This window comes from Halyomorpha halys, unplaced genomic scaffold (genome assembly GCF_000696795.3).
Source record: "Halyomorpha halys isolate HHAL.00 unplaced genomic scaffold, Hhal_1.1 Scaffold1069.1, whole genome shotgun sequence".
In the NCBI taxonomy this organism is placed as follows: domain Eukaryota; kingdom Metazoa; phylum Arthropoda; class Insecta; order Hemiptera; family Pentatomidae; genus Halyomorpha; species Halyomorpha halys.
The window spans coordinates 260,438-281,180 of NW_027107452.1; the positions used below are offsets into that span (position 1 = coordinate 260,438).

At 28.7% G+C, this 20,743-nt stretch overlaps 1 protein-coding gene across 7 annotated transcripts in view; it reads left to right on the forward strand.

Moving 5' to 3' along the window:
* Positions 1-20,743, forward strand: part of LOC106688176 (synaptotagmin 1) — a 49,534-nt gene that overhangs the window by 23,910 nt on the left and 4,881 nt on the right. For 4 of the 7 annotated variants that reach the window (XM_067045735.1, XM_067045732.1, XM_067045734.1 and 1 more), the window contains exons 2-10: positions 2,986-3,113; positions 5,325-5,456; positions 6,529-6,671; positions 6,808-6,909; positions 7,464-7,658; positions 9,241-9,417; positions 17,490-17,607; positions 18,395-18,528; positions 18,921-19,117. In XM_067045735.1, the coding sequence (XP_066901836.1) occupies positions 2,987-3,113; positions 5,325-5,456; positions 6,529-6,671; positions 6,808-6,909; positions 7,464-7,658; positions 9,241-9,417; positions 17,490-17,607; positions 18,395-18,528; positions 18,921-19,115 (1,323 nt within the window). In that variant the 5' untranslated portion in view covers position 2,986 and the 3' untranslated portion in view covers positions 19,116-19,117. The remainder of the gene's footprint in view (positions 1-2,985; positions 3,114-5,324; positions 5,457-6,528; positions 6,672-6,807; positions 6,910-7,463; positions 7,659-9,240; positions 9,418-17,489; positions 17,608-18,394; positions 18,529-18,920; positions 19,118-20,743) is intronic. The other 3 variants (XM_067045738.1, XM_067045736.1, XM_067045737.1) reach the window with 3 other exon arrangements.

A 20,743-nucleotide genomic window follows, 5' to 3' on the forward strand; every position in this document is an offset into this window, starting at 1 on the left:
TATAGGGATATAAAGTTAATATTCATTTTTCACACCTCAAAAGACCCTAAAAACAAATTTTTATAGAAATAAAAAAATTAAATTTTAATTTTACTCGAGCCTTCGACTTCCTTTCGAAAATACAGAAAAATGCCTTCAAGATGATGACACTGATCTGCCTGAAACTTAGGAATGGTTTAGGACCATCTAAACTGCACAAAATGTACCTTCCTAAGCAATTTAGATCCGGAGATATAAAATAGAAGGTTTGAGATTTTTTTCCTGATTTGAAACTGCTTTTTCTCCTATACAAAAGGATTAAATCTAAAAAGCATTCATGAGGATTGGAAGAGCAGAAATTCAACTTTCTAACGGTTTTAGTTACGTTCGATATGGATAACATTGTTAGGAGTTATGAATTTATTTCATGAACAATGGAAATCGGAAAAAATCTTCCAAGTCAAGCCAAAAAATTTAAGGGTTATAAAATACGTCAAGAGCGAATCTGACTTAATGTTTTCTAAACATTTTTTTGGTCTACTTTACTAAAAGCCATTTTCAGTTTTTATAATTTTATACAATACAAGCTCATTTAATACAATCAACAATATTTTGTTCTCATTCTACACAAAAAAACAAACAAACAAATTGATTGCTATATAATAACCATTAAGTATAAGTTCCTAGGGTGCTTTGACAAGAACCCTGGGACACAAGTCTAAAATGTTTTGACCTAGTATCACCAAAAAAAATGTGGGATGAAATGAAAACCATATAGTCCCAAAGAAAAAAAAAAAGGAAAATTTAATATAAAATTTGTCTGTATGTTTTTGAATAATTTATTAATTAATATTCAAAGTATTTTTAAAGTACAATGAAATTCATTTTCGTATTTCACTAACATCTCTTTGTTTCAAAGTTTGCACCATACTGCTATACTTAATAGTTCAAATATGATCCACTTGTACACCAAAAATACATTAGAAAAATTTTAATTTGATATTTAAGTTACTTTATGATTTTTAAATAAAGCAATTATTTACACTTTATACCATCCACGGGAAAAAATAGTATTAATTCCGATGAATTATGACTCTTACATAATGCTATTTTGATTATCAACCTATTATATATATTTTTAGGATCGAGAAAAAAAAATGTTAATGTTACATACTCTACTAGTTCAATATATAGTAATCCATGTTAATGGAAATATACTCTACTAGTTCAATATATGGTGAGGCATGTTAATGGAAACATAATCCACTAGTTCAATATAAAGTGGGCCATGTTAGTGGAAACATACTCAACTAGTTCAATATATGGTTAGCCATGTTAATTGAAACGTACTCTACTAGTTCAATATATAGTAAGCCATGTTAATGAAAACATACTCTACTAGTTCAATATATAGTAAGCCATGTTAATGGAAACATAATCTACTAGTTCAATATAAGTGACTACTATTCTGAACTCAATTATTTTTTTGTTATTAATAGTGTTCTGTTTTTCTTCTTCTTATTTAGTAAGCCCAGGCTTCGGTCCCCTGAAGCCATGTCTCAAGATCCCCATCACAACTCGGTATTGTCCTACCATTCAGACCGAAGCTTCATTTATACAACTGAATTTTCTCCTCATTGAGAGTGAAGTTTCCTTTCTCTGCTCATGATTTCCAAAATCTTGCTGTACCTAAACTTCGTATCTTAATCCGCTATCGATAGTGCTGGAAATTCTTTCTTGAAACTACCTCTTTACCTCTACCTCTCTCTAATCAACCGTGAAGTTATAAATCTCTCATAAATTTGTCTTAGCTGTTGTTTTGGCAAATATTGATTGATATACGGAAGCTAATATCATAGGATCTGTATTTGTGAATTGCAAAATAATGTCTATATATAATAAATACAAAACTATATTTCAAATTGGGGCTTTGGAAAAAAAAATATATCGTTGGTCTCAACAAATATCTTCAAAGAAAATATAATGTTAATACATATAAGGTATACATGTTGCCTTATATTAAAATTATTTTAAACCACATCTTTAATAATTTCATTAAAACGATAAAAATTCGATAACAATGAATCAAAGTGCTTACTAGGCTTTAGGGAGGAATTGGGTGTTCAAAAAGTGTTAATTTTTATTAACATTTTTTCGGGGTGGGCACCTCCCTAGTTTGGGTGAATTTCTTAAAAGCAGATCTCTCCTTGCAGCCCTTCTTTCACTCCAAAACGAAATCCAAGCTACGCCACTGACAAGAGTTGATTTTTTATTTTCATATTTGTAGAAAGATGTTTTCAATAGTTTTGATAAAACAATAGGATAAACTGGTATTTATATGCAATGTCATATACTGGATCATTTCTTAGTAAATAAATAATAAGTTCGGACCAATGTTCCCTGATTGTAAAAATATAATGTCAGTTTTCAAATCACTGCTATTGATATAGCATCGAAAAATTTGGGTTTTTTTATGTCACTGCATCTTCCTATTCTTAATGTACTTTTTATTATTTTTTTATTTTTATTTATTTATTTATTGTTATTATTTATTTATTTATTCTTTTTTATGAAATTCAACTACGAACACCTGTTAGTTTTAATGCGTTTTTATTAATGGAACCCTAAATCATTAAGCATAGTCATGCCCTACAATGAAAAAGACAGTTTTTTTTAGAACAAACACTCTCTTCAAATAATTGCTACTAAACTACAAGTTCGTTGTTCAATCTCTGACTAGTAAATATTACAATCAAAATATTGTATAATAAAAACATTACTTACAATTCTCAACCGCAGTGTGTTCTACATTTTGATCCTACCATCTTCAGGTTTAGGGAAGAGCTGAATCGGTTTTGAAATGAAGGTAAGGTTTGTATAGTTTTCCCACATGACTGGTCCTCAAGACCCACCAAAAAATAAATACCTACAACAGTCGAGAAAAATGTTATCAATATCTATATATCTATATTTATATATTTTTTACCAACAGTCTTTCCTAAACAGGATGCCGCCATCTGGTCGGCCTGCCGAACTGAACTTTACGACGACGCAGCCTCCGCCGACTGACGCGACAGTGCAGTCAGCTGGGCCGAAACTCAAGGATGACTATTTCACTCCAACGCCTAGATCAGGTAATGTAAATTAAAAATATAATTATTTGTATTCATTCAAACTATAAACTTATAAATTTGTCAAAACTAAATATGGTTATAGTGTAATAGTGTAATTATTAATATAAACATTTATAATCATCCTTACGAATGTAAATCTCAGGAAAGATGCTGAAAATAATAATCAGAAAACACTATACTTTTATTTTTAAAATAACTTGCTATAAAGTTCTTTATTTTAAAAAATATAAATCTTATTTCTAAATAATTGGATATCACTTCTTACAATACTGTTTGTTATAAGTAAAGCGTACTGGGCTCTCGTGGCGAATGGGGTTACTGATTCCGGACAGATCATCTTTAATGGCGCCATAAATGTGTTCAATAACGTTTAAGCCTTGATATAAATCTGGTGGGAGATGAAGATATCTTTTGCCTCTTCGATTACTGAGTCATAACATAAAATCTTGGCCAAACATGCTTCTCCAGTGTTTATTGGACGGTCAATTGCATGTGAAGGAGTTGACAAAGTTCCCCAACAATCAAATTGGATTTCTTTCTGCCACTTTTTTTCAATTTCTTCCTCTTTAGGATTACAAACTCTTTTGAATATTCCCTGTTTCGTTTTTACGATTTAAATTTCGCATAGTAGTTGTAAAAAAAAAGTTGTTGTAGGCTTAAAAAAATATAGGGGTAAAATTCAATTAAAATTCTCAAAATAATGTGCCTCCTTTTCATTTGTATCTGTCACAAAAAATGCAAGATCGCTAAGTTAACGATTTTGAAAGAAAACTTCTTTTTTTATTTACTCATCATAATGTCATTTAGTGAGTTTTTGTGATTGGCCAAGACATTGTTTTTCTTAAACCTCGCCCTGTCCAAATGTGTATACTCCAAAATTCGAATACAAAAAAATTGAAATATTGATAAGGAAGGTGACAGGAGGGCTTTTCATGATGTCCGTTTCTTTTCTAGACTTTAACTGATAAAAAAATTAGGAAATAGCAATATTAATATTAATTAATGGTCAATATTAATCTCCTTCTACATTTAACAACTGTATAACCAAATTATTATTTTTAAGTAGGTAAGATATTCTGCAATGATAAATGGACGAACAAGAATGATTGGTTACTAGATACCCATAAAAATAAATTTTTCGGTGGTGAGGGGAAGAGTAGGCAGAGAGGGCGATTTCGGTGGAGGATGAAATATAAGGTAAATTCGATCTCACTGACCAAACAAGATTGGGAGGCACTAATTGCAAGCGGATATGAAGGGGTCTTCCTTGGTTCTATTAACTTGGCAATTCAGATTGCTTCTAGATTATACAAAATAAAGTGTTCATAATCTTTTACTATATTTCAATAAAAAATGATTATAATGCGTGTTATAAACTACGCTTCATTAAGTTGAAACTTTTCTGGAACTCTTTCCTATGGTGGGCCCTACGCGGCCGTTTAGTTCACTTACCACGTCAGCTTTCTCCCACCATTTATTGCGCGGTTTTTAAACTATCATGAATCCAATAGGTAACTTTTCATTTGTTTTAAAAACATAAATTGTGTTAAGCTACTTCCTTAGCGATGAAGCTCCTCTCTGCTGTGTGGTCTTAATATCTTGTCAGGGTATCTCATCAACCGAAAAAGTCACACATTACTGCATTTCTAATAGATTAACCATTGTCTCGAACTGAACGTACGGCTGGAAGATCGTTGTTTGGCCGTGTGTAATAAATATATAAAAGAAAGATGATCCGGGTGCAGAAAAAAAAGTACTCAAATAGTAATTAAACTATTTAATGTGAGCCAACGTTTTGCCCCGCGTTGCAGGGTTTACTTAATGGGAGTAAAAAAAAAAAAATGTGTTCCATTCATATTCCTTTAATTAACGTACTGCATTTTAACAAATTACTTTTTTACTTAAATTACTTCCTTTTTTTTTGGTTGAAGATCCTGAATTCTTTCTAATGTGGACAAAACTATTACCCACGCTTTTATTTTAATTCTAGTATAAAACTTAGTTATTTTCAGAAAGGTTATTTGGGATTTCACTTCATTTTCCGGATTTTGAATGGTTTGGCTTCTTACAATAATGTAATATTTAAACTCCATCAAGATATGCTCCTCTTTCCTGTGAGCTCTGTACTCACCTTAAGGACTAATTTGTATGTGGATTCTTATCATAAAACCCTTTTACAAAAAGATATAATAAAATCCTATTAAATTATAGGGTCTTCTACTTCAGCCACCACTGAAGCAGAAGTCTCCACGACAAAAGGTCCTGGAGAATTTAAAAAAGCAGTAAACGTCCTTGCTGAAGAGACTGGTCTAGAAGGATGGGTAGTAATATCTATATTAGTAGGTAAGTTAAAATTCATTAGTAAAAAAAAAAAACAACCTTATTTCTATGCTTTTGAACTTAAGAGAGTATTGTGTACCTAAGTTATATAGTTATTTTATAATTATATAGTTACTTTCAATGTTGATATAATTTTTGTTATACTACAACCAATGTAACAACTTTTTAATTTTCATAAAATATCTCTAATGTTCATGAGGTTCAGTGCACTCTATTCCAAGCTTCAAATGTTGGGTAGTTCTTTAGAAAATAAAATGCATCTAAGAAGAACTTTACAACTTAACCTGTGCTGTTATTCTGAAAAAATAAATAATTTTGAGTAAGAGAAATGTTGTAATAATTGAAACGGCTTTTATTGGAAATTTAATTGTTGACCAAAAGACAATACAATCTGGCTACATAAAAATATACCTTATACATGTAAGAAAAAATGCAAGAAAAAACTTAAAAGACTAATCTTGATAAAAAAAAAAAGAAATTAATATATTTATAAATGAAACATTGGAATAAAAAATAAAATAAAATAGTGCCTGATTACAGGCCACTTCTCAAGTTTAAAGGTAAATATTCCGATTAGAATTTTTCTTCCAATGCTTGAAGGGGCCACTTAGGCTATTGGCCCTAACGTGAGTAGTCTGAGGTCCACAACAAGTAATTTCGTTTCTGTATAAAATGATGCGGGAAGCGAAAAAATACGAGAATACATCTAATGTACATCGTCCTTACACTGTTGATGCAAAGCTAATGACTCCCGTATTAGTTTATGAGAGACAAACAAAGACGGGCGTAAACAAAGTTCACCCGACTTGCCAATGTTGATGTTTCTCCGGCTTAATTTAACAATAAAAACTGTTTTTGTTCTTCTATTAAGTTTACAATATGAAAATAAAAATTTGTTTTAAATGTAATTTAATTAATTAACAATAAAACATTACAAACTTAGAGCCTTCAAGAAGTAACAATCTTTAAGGGTTGTAGAAAAACTATGTGCCTCCTTTATTTTAAGATGAAAATATTGGATTATGAATATGATGTTTTCATGTTGCAGTTTATTTATTTATTTCATGATTAACAGGAGTTGGCCTTTTGGTTCTCCTGCTATGCTTCTGTTGTATTCGAAGATGTTTCCGAAAAAGAAGAGCCAAGGATGGAAAAAAAGGCAAAGGTATTGTCGATCTAAAATCTGTGCAGCTGTTGGGATCAGCTTACAAGGAAAAGGTGCGTGGTAGTATTTATATATTTTTTTATTAAGTGAAAGTATTCTTAATATTCAAAAGAGGTTTTGCTGAGTTGGAAGATCTTTCTTTTTTTAATTTTTTATAGTCTTTTCTTTTCTATTGCAAAATGTATGCAGGTGCAGCCGGATATGGAAGAACTTACTGAAAATGCTGAGGATATAGCTGAAGAAGGCGAAAGCAAGCAAAGTGAACAAAAATTAGGGAAACTACAATACAAGGTAATGTAATCAATGACATGAAAATTATTTATTTTAAATATTTCTTTGTTTTCAACTCCCTCAAAATAGCAGTATGCATAGAAAATTAAATGATAATGAATTTTGATCCTTAATTTAAAAATATTTCTATCTCTTAACTTATGAATCTGTAATTAATCATCCCTATGAAAGAATGATAATTGTCATTCCCAAAAGTATAAAACATATCTTTGTTAAACCTACAAAACTTGAAAGTAATGCAAGTTATTTTATCCTCTTAATAACTTTCTCATTTCAATAGAATGAAAACAGGCACTTGGATTGGAAAAATGTTTAAGTTAATGGTTGCTTGTGAATTTGATTGTTATTTAACTTTCTACTACATATCTTTCTGAATATTATTTAGATTAAAAACTTTAATTACAATAGAAAGTGTCTCTTTTGGCATAAATACAATTTGATAGATATATTACCATTCAATGTTTTGGTTAGTGTTGTTGTTTTAATCTTATTAAAACTAACTATTTGCAGAAAGACAGATAATGCTAATTAATATTCATATTGTGTTATAACAGTTGGAGTATGATTTCAATTCGAACAGTTTGTCAGTTACTGTGATTCAAGCGGAAGACTTACCAGCTCTGGATATGGGAGGAACATCTGACCCATACGTAAAAGTTTATCTTCTTCCTGACAAAAAAAAAAAGTTTGAAACCAAAGTCCACAGAAAAACTTTAAGTCCTGTATTCAATGAAACATTTACTTTTAAGGTAAGAAGTCAATGAACTAATACTTAAATAATATATTTGTTCTAACTGAAGATCTGAATATCTCAAACTCCTGGTATAGAGGAAGCTCAGTAGCTAGCTTATAAGAAATACTGGCCACAGTCCAGTACTTCATCATTGCAAACTAATTGTCTTTGTGAACCTCCACTTGCTTTTGGGACTAATTGGTTTGTAAGATAAGGGATCCAAGAGTCTAACCACTTTGCCATCAAATCCAAATATTCTTTGGTAAGCAATATCAGTTAACAGTTTGCAGCATCTACAATTACTTCATTTAATTGTTGGGTTTCTCCTTGTTTTTACCAGAAAGACATGACTTGGGCCACCTGTAGCTCAGTGGTTAGGACACAGTCTTACCAATTTGATGTCTATTGGCAGTGCCGGTTCAAATCCGGCCTGGGACGTTGACTTTTTTCATTGAGTGGTGGTTCCACAAAATGAAGATCTTTGACCTCCAACCATGGTTAGGCAGTATAGGACTCCAATGGGAGTCTTGGCCGAAAAAGAAATAAAAAAAAAAAAGACATGACTTTATTTCCAATAGCCATTTTGAAGAGGCTTATTCCTCATACAGACACAGTACTTTCCAGTCTATCTGCCTTCTCATTGCCCGTCTTTCTCTAAGCAATGGAGGGTAATTATTGAGAACTTTTCATACAAGAATATTCAGATTATTCTTAAAAGGCCTTTACTGCTTTTGATGATGCTCAGTACATGACAGATACATTTAGTAACTGCCACTCATTATATTAGGTCATGATAGCACTCATTCTTTGGCTGTTTTGATCAATATAGTGAGGAATCACCTCTTGGCACTTTTGAATATTCTTCAACATTCAAAAAAGGATTCTACCAAACCATCTGTTCACTTTGGCTACTTGAACACTTTAGTCACTGAACTGAGATAATGAGTAGAAAAAATTTCTAAATGAAGTGGAGAATAGTTTCTCTCCTGTCACTATATCTGTCTGCTCCCTAATATTTTATGTTTTTGATTCATTGATAGAAACTTATTTCGCCCTCTGATGAACAATGTTTACCTTAACATATAGTAGGCCCTGAAAAAATCTAGTTATGTAAACATTAAATTCAATGGTCTAAAGTGAATAATTTTGCACACTCATTTGCGCTAACATAACCCAAAAATCTTACCTTTGAGAAAATTAATTTCAATATAACTTATTTCCTATATCTTTTGTTTACTATACTATTGAATTACAGTAGGTTGACTCGAAACAATGAATTCTTCATGTACATGAATAAAATATTATTAAATGAGGTTTAACAAAATGAAAAATTCTGAAATTCAATTTCTTAAAGGTTAGATTTTTGGTTTATACTATGCATTTAGGGGGTTATACATTTAGAATGCAATTTAATGTAGTTTGGTTAATGTCACTACCCAAACTTTGCTCCCAATATCCCATGCTACAGGATGAAGGATAAAATATAATATAAATTAAAATAATTAAAAGGTATTGTAAACAAAATTTATAAAATTTTATAAGGGTCAAAATGGTCAAAAGTAACTAAGTACAATAACAAATTATTTTTATATTTGTAGAGTGTGCCCTACGCAGATGCAATGAATAAAACACTTGTTTTCGCCATATTTGACTTTGACCGATTCAGCAAACATGATCAGATTGGGGAAGTGAAAGTACCGTTATGTCAAGTGGATTTGGCTCAGACTATTGAAGAATGGAAGGAGCTACAGAGTGTAGAAGGTGAAGGTGGTCAGGTAAGAGGGTATATGGGAGATTTTTCACCACTTACTTTGGATTTGAAAAGGATTGACAATTACATCAAATATTTGAAAGTTTGCAAGACATTAACCTTTTGTATTTCTGACATCATATTTCAAGCTGAATAAAAAAAAATTTTTAAATTGAAAGCGATACGACATGGTAGTTCTTTTAAAAAAGAAGATTTAACGCCTCTGATAAATCTAACAAACTTATAATGTACATTGAATAGCATTGTAAAATTTATACATTCCATCACCAGGTATTCTCTTTAAAACTTATTACATTAAACATTGTTGAATATGGCAAAATACATAGTAAAAATGAATAAGACAATATCAGTTGCAGTTTTCTATAGTTATAGAATGTTTTTTAAAATGTTGTTATGAAATTTTATAAAAGTTTTAAGATGTGGAGAGACACAGAATGAGAATTCATTTTTTTTATTCCAGTGTACGATTTTATTTTTTATTTTGAATTTTCAATTACAAAGCATATTTTATAAGAAAAGAAACCTTTTCTTTCATTTTTATAGTAATTAAAAAAAGCAATATATACTCTTGTGGTTATTTTTTTTAAAAAGAATTGGCGTTAATGTTATTATATATCATGTTTATATTATATATCATGTTTACATATAGAGAGATAATTAGATAATTGACTGATTAATTTCAAATATGAAGAAGATGGACAGTGTTGCGGTCAAAAAGAACAAAAATAGTTAAACTAAAAACTAGTTGTAAACTATTTTTGTTCTTTTTGACTGCAACCCTAACCATCTTCTTCATATATCAAGTTTAATTATAGGAAAATGCAACATATTTTGTCTTCATTTTTTTTCACTGTCTTTTTGGTTTTCGATTTTTAATGTTGGTTTGTTTTAAATCATATGCCCAGTATGTCTAATTGTGTTACTTATAACTGCTTATTTTTAGGTATACATTTATTTTTATTTCATGACAATATAATTTGAACATGACAAGACTTCCAAGTTACACAGCATTTTTTTTTTCACTTTTATATATATTTTTTACATGGAATGCTTAACTGTTAATAAGCACTTCAAGGAGCTTGGGAGGGGGTGGGTGGACTAATTACTCTCATTTAGAACTTTTTTGAAATATTATTTATGATGACATAGGGAGAAAAAAAAAATCCCATGTAAAGTGTAATAGAAAAAAATATAGCAACTAATATTTATTCTTAAGCATTTGCTTTCTTTTTTTTATTTGTTTTAATTTAATTTCAACATACAATTGAATGTTCTGATCAATTTTTTTGCAAACTTAGTTATTTAAATAACAGACTGTTTCATCACTCACCCCTCATCTGCATGCAATCAGCTTCGAAACTTTTCAGTAGATTTTTTAATTATGAAAATAAGAATTTTTAGATTGTTCCTATTTTTATATTACTTAATTTCTTATATTTAGTATCATATTTTTATTCTGCAGTTTGATGCTGCCTGAATGCATCCTTATCAGTAAAAATATTAAATTTTGATTGCACTAAAATAAGAGCTCGATTTTTTAAAAGAAATATTCATTAAGTTTCTTGTTTCATATATATTTTTAATTATGGAAACTAAAAGAAATATTGATTTATCTTTAAATTAATTACATATATGAATGGTCATTCACACCAGTTCAATTTATGGTTATTGCAAAAGAAATGAACTGGTAAACATCAAAATTTTTGAAAGATGTTGCAACTTTGCAGGTAAGTATTACGAGAATGAAATGTGCAATAATTTTTTTTTTTTTCAATTAATCTTAAGGCACAGCTACACACTCAAAGAACACAAAGGTAACTTTCTCATTTTAACCACAATTTATTTTAGGTAAACTCATAGAAAATGAGTCTCAAAAACAAACTATTTCACAATTTTCATAGAAAGTTAATTTTATTTATATTTACTCCATGAGTTCACACAATAATACACATAGAACTATTCATTTTATAATTTTTTTTTGTAATAATCTATATAGAATTTTTGCTTTGAGGAGTTATGAAATGAAATGGCATATTATTCAAAGTTCACAATGTATATTCATGTAATTTCATTACATGAATACTTTGTCGTAATACATGATTGTATATGTTAATTTAATTTCTAACTTCCAAATTCGAGCTTTGCATTAAGTATTATTTTCAGATTAATGAAATACATAGTTTCTAAAAGAAAAAAAAAATATATCATGAGCTAAGATATAATTTTTTATAAATATAAATTAGAAATTTCTCAATCTGATAATAACTTAATACAAAGCTCTTTTTGCTGAAATAGCGTAATGTGTATTCATGTGGGTTTTTTCTCTCTTTTTGTCTCTGTTTTTGGTCCGATATTTCTCTCTCTCTGCTTGTGGCCTGTGTATGTAACCGGGTGCATGATGATGCTTCAAACATGGGTTACACGTAAGTACACACACGTCTGCATGACAGTTTTCAGTGTCATTGTCCGTCCATCTGTCGTCTCTCGTCTTGCCATGTGTAAATTTAGAAAGGAATGGTGCTTTCAGTGTTATTCACATACACAAAACAACTTCTACAACTATTATGAAATTCTTTGTGGTTATTACTGACATAAGCAAGTACCTAATTGAAATAAATATTGTCAGGTTGTGATGACATGCTGCAAAGAAGAAGTCTCCAATGCTGTTTTTATTTATTTATTTTTTTAATAATAACTTAAAATCTTTGTTTTCTTTCCCTTTATTCTAGATCCAGGAAAATAATTAGGTAACAAAAATTATTCAAAGCTTTGAAAATTCATCATTGATGAGCTGCTTGTTAGCAAAGAGTTTCATTATGCATGACAAAGGACTTATCCTATCCTGTGTGGCTTGGTTTCTTGTGCTTAATGCTATTGTCGCACCTTTACATTTAATAGATTTGTTATGCAACATAGATAGCATTTACATGTTGGTTATTAAACAAACACACTCACAGAATAACATTTACAGTTTTCTTTGATAATATATTTATTTACATTACTTTGTTTATTTTTGTTATTTTGAAAACATTATTACCACAATTTTGTTTTTCTAAATATATGTCTTATATAAATGACATGTAATATAGAATACAATAAACAAAAACTACAGTAGTCAGTAGTTGAACAGTAGAAAAAGAAATACCACCCATCCTCGTATTATAATAATAATACTCAACCTTTAGGAAATAGAAATGTACAATATTAGGTCATCCGTAAATGTTAGTTTGTGTTAGTATTCTTCAATAATGTTATTTAGGTTGCCTTGGATCTCAATTTATATGTTACTTTTTTCACAAAAATAAGTACTACTTCATAAAGGTTTTACATTTGAAATCAGAAAAAAAATAAAAATAAAACTGGGATAAATATGTGGTAAATTATTCTCATATAGCCCAAAGAGAGAGGAAAAATATCTTCTTCTGTTCTATGTAAATATTACATTACATTTCATTGACATGTACATATGATTTAGCTTTTAAATAGTTTAAAAACAGTCATATACATTTAGTTACATTATAAACAATTATATAATATATATTTTTATAAACAATTATAATGTCAAAATATATCATTATCATAACATGTGTACATGTCAAAGTTCATTTAGGAGCTTTCGACAAGTCTATGTGAGTACACTTGCCACAGCTTTTAGTCTAGCTAATGTTGCTACTTCCTAGATGGTAATAATAAGAACTGAACAAAGCCAAAATGATTAATAGGGAATTAATCAAATTGAAATCATTATATTTTTGAAAAGTTAAGATAACATGAAAAATGAGTTTTAAACTTTGTCAAACCTCGGATGTCCAACCTAAGATCTATATACCTAATATAGCGCACCTAGTGACAATTTGTATGATTTGTGCTTAAACACACAATCATGAATATTTTAACTCAGCTAGGTAGCTGATATTTTTTTTCTTGATCTCATTTATTTTTTTTAGGTAGTATAATTCATTTCCTTTTTAATAATCAAATAAGTAGAGTAAAGAATACATTGTATTGAATGTATGATTTGATATAAAAAGGAGAACAAAGAGTTGATATTTTTAACCAATTACTCTCTGAACCTAATCTTGAAACTTTGAAAATAGTCTAAATGTTAACAGATTAGTTATCATTGTACTGCTACTTATGTCGTTTTTAAGTTTAAGTATGAGTAAACTCGGATCATGGATCACTACAAATAAAATAGTTGTTTATTTATTTATTTTTTTTTTTTTACTAGTTCTTCTATGCTTGGCATAGTTTTGGTCAGTGTAATTCTCATGCCATTTGTCATCTATAAATTATTTCGAGATTTTCTCTTGATTGTGAGTAACATAGCCTAATCACACTCATAGATGGTTGCAAATGGAATAAGGACTCTTAAAGCCATCTTTGCAACCTCAAGATAGAACTGTGCCATTTACAACTCTGCGTTAGTTTTTTTCAGTTCTCTAGGGAACTATGGATCTCACTTTGAAAACCTCTGTGCTAGATCTGTATAAATTTAAATATAATAATAGGTATTTATAATTATTTAAATATATTTTAGTAACTTTTTATTGCCATCAAATCTAGCAAATGTACTCTTCATTATTATTATCAAAAAGAGAAAAACTAATGTAGAAAAGTGAGAATAGTGTAAAGATGTGACATGATTTCCTATATGAAATTCAAATTATGAGGTTTAAAGTACATGAATATGGGACAGTGGTCCTAAAACGTACTATAATTTGATAATTTTAAAATAAATTATATTCATTTGGAAGTTTATTAACCTCAAAAAATTTTTATGAAGTGACTTACCAGACTTCCTAAAGAGAAAATCCAGAATTTTTAATTAGTTGATACAAGTACTTTCCTTTGCCAATGATGTTTAATTAATTAGAAAGTCTCCATTCAATATTAAGCATAGCCTTGAGACAGAATCAAGCAGGCTAGGTTTAAAAATAAATGAAGAAAAACAAAACTGTTGATACAGAGGAGAGGTAAATATACCCACCAACAGAAGATCTATGTTATAAGAGCTCATAATTTCAAGGTGCTGTAATTTCCAATACCTCAGTTCAGTCATCAATAATGAATCGAATGAGCCAGAAGAAACCAGAAGGAGAATTTTTGCTGTATGCTTATTTTTCTTGTTAGCCGTAAAACAAAGATTGTCCTATACAAAACGATGATTTGGCCTGTAGTGACATACGTCTATGATGCTTGAACCCTTAAACAAGAATAATTCACAATTAGTGGATAGATTTGAAACGTGTATCCTCAGATGTACCAAGGGCCAGTCCAAGAAAACGAAAAATGTTGAAGAAGAAAAAATGTTTGAAATCTCTGTTGAAAACCTTTTATTAACTTCCACAAGTTAAATGGTAGTTTAACTCACAAAAATGGTAGTTTAAATTGTCGTTAGAAAAAGACAGATATTTAAAACTGCAAAGCTTTTATTTTCTGTTTCATGTTTAAATTACTTATTTTTTGTATTTTATTTTGTTAATAATTATTGATGTACACATTATATATTTTTTTTTTATACCACTACATTTGGTTAAAGATTGTATTTTTCTTACATTCAACAATAAGTAAGTTTACAGCTCATTTGAAATGCTATCTTGAAATATTATTGTTTCAGTAAACAGTTTTAGTTAGAAAATAAATAGTGTTATGTAAAATAAAATAATATATTGCCTCTGGGAAGTTGCTTCGCCAATGTATTAATAATTTAGTGTTGTGAAAGCGCATATTGCGTTAGTGTGCGTGTTTTAAGTTGGCAGGTGTGCCATTCCTCAGTGTTTTAAAATAAGGAATAATAGTTAAAAATTATAAAGTGTTTCTCAGATTTATTTATAATATATTCTCCTACTTACTGAGTTTATATTTTTTGTAAATCATTTAACAATAAAATTAATTATCATGTTATAACAATAAACGAATCCAAATTAATTTAATAATTAACAATAATTTAGAAGCTCCAAATTAAAAAAAATAATAAAGAAATGCTACAAACGTAATCACATATTTATATCTATATTGTAATAATTTATAAAATTATTAAAAATAATTTTGATCGTTTTATAACTTTTTTCAATTATTAAAGATGATTTGGGTTCAAAGTAAGAACTTTAATACTAAATAGATAATTATATTTTTATTATATAAAAAGACTCTATATCTCAGGGCGTGTTGTTGCAAGGCAATCAGAAACAGGGATTTTCAATAATTACAATTAACTAAATTAAAGTCTATTTTACACATGTATCTCTTTTTACGTATAGCAAAAACTAACCAAGCTCACAATCTTCCTTTGATGATACTTGGTGTCTTCTTTTTTCTTATTGTTCTGTCCTAGCATCCAAAATGGCTTCCTTCTTGACAGAAGAGGACCTCCTCATCCTGAAGACATCCTTTCTCCTGCCCGTCCACACAACGAATGCCCTCCAAAACGAAAACCTGCCTAAAGGTTACATGTAAACATCGATTGTCGCACAACAGTTAGGGATTTTTGCAAATGATTTATTTTCTGAATATTATTCATTTGCACTATTTCTTGATTTCTATTTTTCCTTTAATTTACTGTATTTTCAATTATGATGGGAAGAGTTAAAATAGTTTTTATGATATTTGAATCTGCTCAACATGGCCTTGATTCAACGTACCGCCATCTTGGTTTTGTTTTGAATCACGAAGTTATTATAGACAATAAAAATTGGTTAGCTTGCTTTTTGGATAAACAAAACAAATTAACAATCTTAAAATGATACATAAAATAAAACATATTAAAAACCCTTTATTCATCAAAATATATTATTTACTCAAAAAGAGCATATTACAATATATATTTACTTTTTTGGGATTATGTGGAAGGTTATCTTCTATTTTCTCATAGCTGATCTTAAAATATCTCTAGTCTGTTAATTAAATTAATGGATTAGTTTTTATAACTATTTTATTTATTATGCTTCCATAATTGTCAATTTGATTTGTTTCAGGTCGGGATACATAGCTTTTTAATTAGCTATTCTTCACAATATATAATATTGAATCCAAAAGAAAAATTCATATGTTATTAATTAATTTTCAGAAAGATAAATATCCCTTCAAGCGTCGTTACTATATATTCATCTATCTGAATAATGTTTCGGACTATACATTGTTTATTTTTAAGTCCAACTTTTGGAGAGTAATACTTCATGTTTTTATTCTCAAATCAAAGATATATAAAAAACCTTGTAATAACGTTTCTATATTTTTGCATAAAAACGTCTTTTTGTATTTATCATTTTATATGTCTCCTTTAATAAAATTCTCTAAAAATATCATTTATTTTTATTATATACCATTACACTCACATGAGTATATGTGTATATTTTTGTTACATATCATTACATATTTTTTATTACAAGATTATTACTTCAACAGCTCAGTTGAAGTAATGATATGTGATGTTTATATTATTTTTAGAGAATTTTTCAAAGTGGACTTGTAAATTAGGTAATAATTGGGGATGCTAGAAGTTAGAATTTTGGTGATAACATTTTTTTTTTTTTTATCTATTTGTACCTGAACCAAATTTAGAGTGTTAACATTTTTCTCTATTGTGAAATGTAAATTTGGTCCAGACGCAAATAAATAACAAAAAAAAAATCTTATTCTCAAAATAGTCACATATAGTCCTTTACTTTTAGCTTCCACAATAATTGTTTCTAGATTATGAGAAAATGAACTTTATTTTGCCTGTATCTGCTATAATGCAAAAATATAATTTGTTCTATTATAAATATAAGGTTATTATAAACACAACTTTAATTTTACTATTAAAATCATATTACAATATTTTTTAAAAATCTGATTTGATCTTTATGGAACCATTAAAATAATTAGTAAAAATAAATTAAATAACTGGGGAAAATAAGAATATAAAAGAGCTCTATAACATTTGTTTGAAACAATTGTATATTATTATTTAAATTTTGAACTGACCAATCTCAATGTTGTGAGAGTATAATATAGCTGAGAAACACTTTTACTCGTACCAAGTTGTAAAATATTTTAAGCTCTCATTTTCTAAAATAATTGTTTTTTATATAGGATAACAAGCTAGGAGATATATGCTTTTCTCTGCGGTATGTTCCAACAGCAGGTAAACTGACAGTGGTCATTCTTGAAGCCAAAAACCTAAAGAAGATGGATGTTGGTGGTCTTTCTGGTAGGTTTATTACGATTAGGCTAGTCTTTACTGTATTGTAATAAAAATATAAAGAAAATAAATATAAAAAACTATTTCATTTAAGTACCATTAATTGGTTTTAACATGATACCTCATAAGCATTTTCCACAAACTTAAAGAAAAAGTATATTTTTTCATGTAGTTATTTCTTTTATTTACTTTTTCTATGTTTATGTTATTAATCTACAAAAGAGAAAAATTAGTTTGCCAGTATGAATAATGACCTTGCTTGTGCTTAAAAATGTCTGGTACCAAAAACTAGGGAAGTGAGCAAATTGATCTTGGTAAAGATACATGTAATCTAATCTATTTTTTTTATTATTTTGCTATCTTGTTTAAAGTTATATTAATTGTTTTGTTCATTAGAAGTAAACAATTTTTTACTAACAATTCTTGGACTTACGTAAAACACTCATTTTTTCATTCACAATTGGCATATAAAAGTCTAACTCTTTGTTATACTATCCTAATTAATTTCTTGACCTTCTTACTTGATGGATTTGTATTAGTACTTGTTTAAAATATAAATTAAAACATCAATGTCTTATGTTTACATGGAATTTTTAACAGACAGGAAGAGTTGATTTTCAAAGCATTCAAAATTGTCACGCCACATAAAGATTGCTAAGGTTAATATGAAAAGTTTTGGAATACTGATTTTGTATCGTTAAGGGTCCCATTAATTCTCAATGACAAATTAATGATTCTCGTCATTACAATCTATATTTATTTATTTTATTCTTTCAAAAATATTTATTTATTTCAGATCCTTATGTGAAAATAGCAATTATGCAGAATGGTAAACGGTTAAAGAAGAAGAAGACAAGTATAAAAAAATGTACTTTGAACCCATACTATAACGAGTCATTTTCATTTGAGGTTCCTTTTGAGCAAATTCAGGTAAATTAAATTAAGCAACAGTTTAAGAGTAAATATGTTGAAACAGAGGTACACTTACGAGTGTGGAGATGTTTTAAACAAAAAAAAAAATTAAATTATGAAAATAATTATGTTCCAATTAATAATTCAAATAACTTCCAACAAATTTTCTTAACAAAAAAAAATATATACATAAAGAAAATTTGTTGGAAGTTATTTGATAGCTTAAATTTATCTTATCTCATTACAGAGGTTTCATTATTTAACAATAGATTGCTCTAAACATATAGTTGTAAATTATCAATGAAGAGGACAAATTTTATTCAAATTTTCCCTAAGCTGATCCAATGACAAACTAATTACTAATAAATTTACATTTCTTTAACTTCTTAAAACAAATATTTTTCATTCAGAAAGTTCAGCTAGTGGTAACTGTGGTGGATTATGATCGGATTGGAACTTCAGAGCCAATTGGAAAAGTGGTACTGGGATATAATGCAAGTGGAACTGAATTAAGACACTGGTCTGATATGCTGGCTTCTCCTAGGCGTCCCATTGCCCAATGGCATACCCTCAAAGATCCAGATGATGGGGAGAAGAAAGATTAAATGTGAGTTTCATCATTGTTTTTGTTAGTATCTAAGTTATATCATTTTCACAGGTTATACTTTAAGCCCACAACATTGAAAATAACTATCTCAAAAGAGGCGACTGGTTCAGTCTTTTAGTTCTAATCCGAAGAAATGAACCTTGATCGCTGACAAGTGTATAGCCATTACATAATTTTTAAAAAAATTAGCAAATAGGAGTAAGGTTGAAAACAGAATCAAATGATAAGTTTTTAATATTGAGTTGCCAACATATAACATTTATCTTAGTCCAATGGATATGTTTCTTAACCCAATTTACTTAGACAAATATGTGTAGGCCAATATTTAGTCCAATTCTTCATGACTTGTGTTTAATAATTTGATTTAATGTATCCACAATTCCATATTTACAATTTATTTTAAATGTATGGGTGATTCTCATATTATGGTCAATTTTCATGAAGGAAATTCGATAATATTACTACATTTAAATAAAATGATTTCTTGTACCTGCACATTCTATTGGTGCTCAGCTATTAAATCTTAATAAGTGGGTTAAATCCAAATTTTTTTTTTTAAGAGAAATTTAAAATTTTCAGAAATGCGTTAATAACATCGAGTTAGAATGTAATATTTTTTATATTTTTAACTGGAGGAAAGGAAAAAAATCCTATTAGGCAAAATATAAACTGAATTTGCTCGGGATCTTTTCTTCTTCTGTGGTACTACAGCCCAATATGGACCCTGGTTTTCTCACTAATATTTCACAATATGTGCTCCTTACTCTCAGGAATGTTCTAGCATCCTATGCAACATAACCCTCCCATCTTAATTATGGCAAACCAAACCCCTCTAGATATTGGAAATCATAAAAATATATTTTAAAAATGCTTTTATTTTCAATTTTTATAAAAATAATTATTATTGGTATATTAATTTTTTTTTACTAGATTAAGAGTTTTAATCATATTAATAGGTGTACAGTGATACAAAAATTTCATAGGAACTACAGGAATGCGGGTGTGATAATGATATGAGTTTTCAACTTGGTAATGTTATTTCAAGTAGTTATAAAATTTAACATGATAATGACTGCTGTGGGAAAGATATCAATAAAGGTCATGACCTGCTTTACAACACAATTGCATTGGATCAGTTCTCCTTCCACAGTCTGTTCTCAAGTTGTTTAGTTCTGGACTAACATTGCATTCAGAAACAATTTCCTCAGGGTTCATTTTTTCATGGTTTACTCTGTTTCATTTTTTTTACTCAGTTATGACATTGAAATGAGAAGATGAAAGTTTGAAAGTACATAAACATACCTCATTGGCCAACAGAAGTGAAACTTCTGGAAATGAAATAATGTATTTAAATTTATTAACAACAATATTTATTTTACAAAAATACGATAATATTTTATTTATTTATCTTTTCTTATTTAATTATGATTATTAAATAATGTTTTATGTAATTATACTATTCATTTGTGAAATTATAGACATTTCACATTATGATTCATATTATTAGTAAATGTTGATACGATTGACTTGGGATAGCTAAAATGTAATGTAAACATTTGATTGATTGTTTTCAATATGCCTTGCAAATACTGCATCAGTTGTTGTACCACCACTAATCCAAACTAT